The sequence below is a fragment of the Mustela erminea genome, chromosome 10 (assembly GCF_009829155.1).
Source record: "Mustela erminea isolate mMusErm1 chromosome 10, mMusErm1.Pri, whole genome shotgun sequence".
Lineage (NCBI taxonomy): Eukaryota > Metazoa > Chordata > Mammalia > Carnivora > Mustelidae > Mustela > Mustela erminea.
In genome coordinates, this window is record NC_045623.1 from 91,800,603 (window position 1) to 91,806,602 (window position 6,000).

General features: G+C 49.1%; 1 protein-coding gene across 1 annotated transcript in view; it reads right to left on the reverse strand.

The window, feature by feature from the left end:
- The window catches only part of CLIC4 (chloride intracellular channel 4), a 70,487-nt gene extending 65,647 nt beyond the window's left edge, over positions 1-4,840 (reverse strand). The window contains exon 1 of the mRNA XM_032360599.1: positions 4,600-4,840. Within this exon, the coding sequence (XP_032216490.1) occupies positions 4,600-4,671 (72 nt within the window). The 5' untranslated portion in view covers positions 4,672-4,840. The remainder of the gene's footprint in view (positions 1-4,599) is intronic.
- Positions 4,841-6,000: the final 1,160 nt, after the last annotated feature.

Consider the following 6,000-nt stretch of genomic DNA (forward strand, 5'->3'; position numbering starts at 1 on the left):
ATCCACTGAGCCACCCAGGAGCCCCCAGCAAAAGTAAGTCTTTACTGTTGCTAAGCCCTATTCCTAATGCTTTCCAGAGAATGATATATGGCTAAATCACATTTCCCAGCCTTCCTTGCAATTAGATAAAGCCATATGATCAAGTTCTCCCCTGTGGAATGAGAAAGGAAGTGAGAGGCAGAAAGTCTGGGCTAAGGGCCTTAAGAGACATGTGCCTCCTACAAATTCCCTACCTCCCACTGGCTATAAACAGGACTTCCCTGCCACCAGCTTTGACAGCTTAGGGGAGTTCAATGCTCTCCGGGTTGATGGAAAAACAAGTTGCTAATGCTGTGGTCCCTAAATGACTCTAAGAAAGAATGCCACCTCAGTGTCTAAAACACTCTCCTTGGATTGCTAAGTGAGAAAGGAAATATAACTTCCATCTTGTTTGAATCATCGTTTGGGGTGAATTATTTACTAAAGCAGCTCAGACTACCCTAATTAATACATACAGATTAGCAGCTGATCCCCTGAGCAGCCCTATAAAATTGTTGTTATTATTATTATCCTGGTATTAGAGGTCAGGAAATTGAGGCACTGAGAACATAAGAAACTTGCCTGATACACTACTGGAAGCCAGAGTCAAGCCAAGTAGTCTGGCTCCAGGGTCCATGCACACTGGAAATCCTGCCAAATATTTCAAAAGGAAGAGTTATTCTTGGGTGTTATGCCGCCCTGCACCAGACTAATTTTTTACAACCACCACCCCAATCCCAGCAGTTTACTGACCACTGCCAACAGGGATTGTACTGGTTCAAAATTGTGCATCAACAACTTTAAATTCCAGCCCATAAGGGGCGCCTGGGTGGCTCAGTCATTTGAGGGTCATGGGATGGAGCCCCAAGTAGGGCTCTGGGCTCAGCAGGCAGTCAGCTTCTCTCCTTTTCCCTCTCCCTCTGCCCCTCCCCCTGTTCACAAGCCTGTGAGCACAGACATGGGTTCTCTCTCTCTCCCTCTCAAGTAAGCAAATCTTTAAATAAATAAACAAATTCCAGCCCATAAAACTAAACTCTACAGAGGGAGTCCTTCTATGCTGAGATCAGAAATACCATCGCATCATACCAAAGCTACTGGTAGGGGCTGGGGAGGCAGCAGGGTCAACCGGAGTTGGGCTTATACAAGCCAAAAGAAAAAAAACAAGAATCAGTCATTTTCAGTTTCTCTCATCATGTGATTTAATAACTAATATTTTTACTTAATACAGAAATCTTGGTTTCCAAAGTCTGAACACAGCCAAGAAGAAATATTGATGGAAAATTGGCAGGTACAAGAAAAGACTAGTACTACAAACTGGAGGGAGGAAAAAGCAGGTAGATCAAAACATACCAGGGTTTTAGAAATAAAGGACCAAGGTCTGAGACTCAGACTATGAAGATCTAAGTAAGTAGTTCCCAATTCCAAAGCATATCAACACATATATAAACAGCAGAGTGCTAACAAAAAAGGAAACAACCTCATTTCAAACATTTGGTACCCTCTTATTTTCCAGGCAGTCAGAACAGTATGTAGACTTTACCTTCAAGGAATTAAATGTCTATCTATAAGGGGAGATATGCATATAAATATGTACATACAAAATGACACACACTTAGTATCTATTTTCTGTGTATCAGAAACTGTTCTAAGCTTATTACATGCTCCATATACCAACTAATTTATTCCTATGAGCTTGGTCTATTAATATCCTAACTGTACAGATGAGGCACAGAGAGGTTTAAGTAGTGTGTCCTGGAACACACAACTAGTAAGTGGACAGAGTGGACTAGAAATTTTAATTACATTCAAATTATAAGGGGCCTTATGTCCTTGCTAAAGGATCTGAACTTCACCCTATTGGTTAGTGGTTCCCAACTAGAGCTGGTATATCATAATATACACACCTACCTGGCCCCTCTTGGTGAGGGAAGAAGACATTCTCACTGTTGAGGATGACTGCCTTTATATGCTTCTTTTATTATAGGGAGGGTGCCCTACCCTCTAGGTGTTGGAGTAAACAAACACAAATGGAGAACTGCACTTATCCAGGTGATGGGGAGCCAAGGGACTCAGGGGTAGAGAACTCCAAAAACAACACTCACCAGGAAGGCAACGTAGTTGTGAGTCCAATCACACTAGTTAGTAAGGTCCTGGCCTATTTCTCTTCAATTTAAAGCTACCTAAACTGGGAAGCTCAATATCCTTTTCACTCACACGCTTTAAGTGTAGATAATAGTTTTTGGCTACAAATTCAGATACCTCTTGGCAGAATAATTAACAGTTTAGCATACCATGCTAAACAACCATGGCCTCTGCCCACTCACTGCTTTCAAAATAACCGTAAAATCTTCCCCCATTTGCATTTCCCATATATCGGTTTGGAGAAGAAAACAAGCACACTCTTTAACAACAACCAAAAAAACCTCCACCACAATTTACCTGGCCCTTTTTTTCTTCTTTGAAACAACTATCCTGGTTTATATCAGCACAATGTTTTACCTAAGCAGAATCACAAGGCAGCAGAAAACCTTTCACGTCTTATTCCACAAAAAAAGAAAATAAGTCTCAGAAAGGGAAAACAACTTGCCCAGGGAGTACAGAACTGTGTGGCCCGAACCCTGGGTCTCTGTCACCAAGCCCTGTGAGAAAGGCTCACAATGAGTGGTAAGCAGGATGCTGTTAGGTGGATCACAACATTTTTTACGTTAATAGTTACACACAGGAGAAATATAATCACCACATCGAATCAGTTTCAGATATTACTGCAAGATACACTTAGTAAATGATAATACACATCAATGCAAATATGGAAAACTGGGAAGCAGGATACAGTCACTCAAGTTTGAGAAACAATGCACCATGCTGCTCTCATTCTAACTAAAGGGTTAAATTAATAGTAGGCAAAACATTAAGCATAGATCTCTTCCTCTCTAATTCATATAATTCATACACTTCGTTTCATTTTCTTGTCTTCTTGTATGGGCTAGGACCTCCAGAACACGGCTGAAAAGAAACCATTACTGATAGTATCCTTACCTGATTCTAAATTTAATGCTACCTCTAAAGTTTCACCATTAAGTATCATGGTGGGTTTTTGGGCTTTTTTGTTTTTGTTTGTTTGTTTGTTTGTTTGTTTTAGAACTTCGGAAGATACATTGCTGTTGAGTTTACGGAAATTCCTTCCTATTCCTAGTTCAATAAAACTTTCTGAACATTGATCTGTAACCCACCCTTCTTCCTTCCACCCATCTTACTTTCTCTTATTTCAGGTTCCTTCCTACATCCTCTGCACTTCCCAGTACTGTATCTGCCACAGAAACACACAGAACCTTTGATGACATTCTGGGGGTTCTGCACCTGTCTGCTGTACCAGTTCCTCCAACCACAACGTTTCTAACACCAGTAAGTGAAAGAAAATCCTAAAACATTGTTCTGATCATGTCTTCTCTCCCATCTCTCAAACACACCCTTCAGTTATCTTCCCTTCTTTAAAATAAAAACTCAGGGAAAAAAGACAAAATTGTTCTAAATTCCTGTTAACTTTCCAATTCACAGCCTAGCTCCGTGTAAGTAAGTGACTATGAGAAGAATCTCAAGGATTTTCAAGTTTTGAGGGAGGCAGCTGGAGCCAGAGGCTCCTAACTTCTCTCTCCTTTGCTGAAAAGAAAAATATTAAGGAAGCTAGGAAAGAGATAGGGATAATATCTGTAGGCAAATAAGGTAGTTCCAGGAAAGCGACCAGAGGGGAAAATCAACTGTTTAAAGCCCAAGCAAGTTATGAGTTCTTCCCCCCATCAGCTTTTCGTTCAAAACAAAAGGGCACTCAAAATCTTTCCCGAGGCAGCAACACCAAAGGGAGCAGCCAAAATGTTGCATCATACAAACCACTCCGAGTTTGAGAAACAAAAACCCCAGATGGTGGTAAAATACCTAAGACAGGAAAACCCAAGTTGGGAATCTTGGTCCTTCCCGGAAGCCTTGCTGCTCTTCTTAAAAAAAAAAAAAAAAAAAAAATTAAGATCGCATCGAAAATTAAACTTAAGAGTTTCATGCCAGCGGGAAGCGAAATGGTCTCTGACAAAGCATTCCAAGAAGTTGGGTTCATCATCTCCCGACCGAGAGGTTTCGGCCCCGGCCCGGGGAGACGCGGGGGTGAGGGTGGGGTGCAGTCGGGCCGGCGCCTGGGCGGGAGCGGGGCTGGGGGTGACGGGCCCACCCCGCCCCGGCCCGGGTGCTGGGGCAGCGGCGCGTCCCACCCAGACGCTGGACGACGGTCTGGCGGCCGCCGGAGCCCGCGCAGCTGGAGGCGGTGAGCACCGCTCCGCGTGCAGGCTGCCGGGGGTCCCGGTCCCGCCCCGGCTCCCTCGACCGGCCTGGGCGGCGGGAAGGCGCGGGTGGGCCGGAGACAATGGGCGGAGGGCGCGAGAGCAGCTTCTCCCGGCCGGGGGGCGGGCGCCGCGCGAGGGCGCAGCGGGGCCGCGGGGGCCGAGGAGCGTCCGGGGTGCAGGGACGCCGCCCCCCCACGGCCGGCCGGGCGGACGCCGGGGGCTCAGCGCGGCGGGACGGAGGGCGAGCGCTCACCTTGACGAAGAGCTCGATGACGGGCTCTTTGTCCTCCTCCTTCAGCCCGTTCAGCGGCATCGACAACGCCATGGCCGGTTCGGCTGCGCTCCGTGGACGGCGGCGGCGACTGCTCCTGCTCCGGGGGCTGCTCGGGCTAAGGGCTCCCGCCGCGCTGCGCTGCGCCTCCCTGGACAGTCCCGGCGTCGAGCTCGCCTCAGGCTCCGCTACCCAGCACCGCCCCACGCCCCGCGCGCGAGTCGGAGGCGGCCCCAGCCCGAGCCACTTCAAGCCGCGGGGCGGGGACCGAGGGCGGGGCCTCTCCGGGGGCGGGGCCAAGGCCCTGCGTCTCAGGACCCCGGAGGAAACGGGGAGGCCGAAGCCCGGGGGGGTGTGGCCTTGGGCGCCGGCGGTAAAGAAGCTCAGGCTCGGGCGGCAGGTGGGGGGGATTCCGAGCCACGCCTCCCGAGGGGGCGGGAGGGAAATTCCCCCCCGGGGGCCGGAGCCTGACACCGCCTCCCGCCGCGGCGCGGGCGCGTCTTCGCAGCTGCTGCTGGCGCCCTGCCCGGTGACCTCATCTCTTCGGCTGGCCTGGGGGGGCGAGGAGGCACCTCCCGCTCTGTCCCCCCGCTGCAGCCCACTGGACCCAGCCCTTTCCCGCGGGCGGCCACCTCCTCAACTCCCTCTGTTAGGCGGAGCTGCCTTCCGGAGGGACAACTCTTTGGAAAGTTTTCATCCCCTTAGAAACACCTATTTTGGGACGCCTGGGTGGCTCAGTGGGTTAAGCCTCTACCTTGGGCTCAAGTCATGATCTGAGTCCTGGGATGGAGTCCCCCCATCGGGTTGTCTGCTCAGCTGGAAGCCGGCTTCCAGTCCCCCGCGCGCGCACACACACTGCCTGCTGCTCTGCCTACTGTGATCTCTCTGTCAAATAAATAAATGAAATCTTAATAAAAGAAGAAGAAACAAAGAAACACCAATTTTTTCCTCTGACTTCTTTTTCCTTCGACTCTCGGGTCACTTCTATCTTGGGAGCCAGCATATTGACAAATGTATCTTCCAGGCCTTAGGTGGTAAACAGCAGGGACAGGATCCCTTTCCAAGAGCCTGCTGTCTTGAGCTGCAACCCCAGTGCCTGAAGGCCAAGAAGGATTCCCAAGTCACTTCCGTGCTGTTCCCCCTGCCTGAACTGATTTCTTAACACCCGGCTCACCTGGCCAGCTCCAGTGTGCATCAGAATCACCTGAGTGCTACACCCACACCTGCTTTATCCATCCAATGCCCCTTCTCTGGAGAATCGGGAAATTCACATTTTAACAAGCATCAGGACAATTTTGATATAGGCGGTCCTCAAACGGAGAAACTGCCCTAGGTTTTCAGCTCCTGAAGGCAGGGACTGTGAATCTTCAAGCCAGGCAGGAG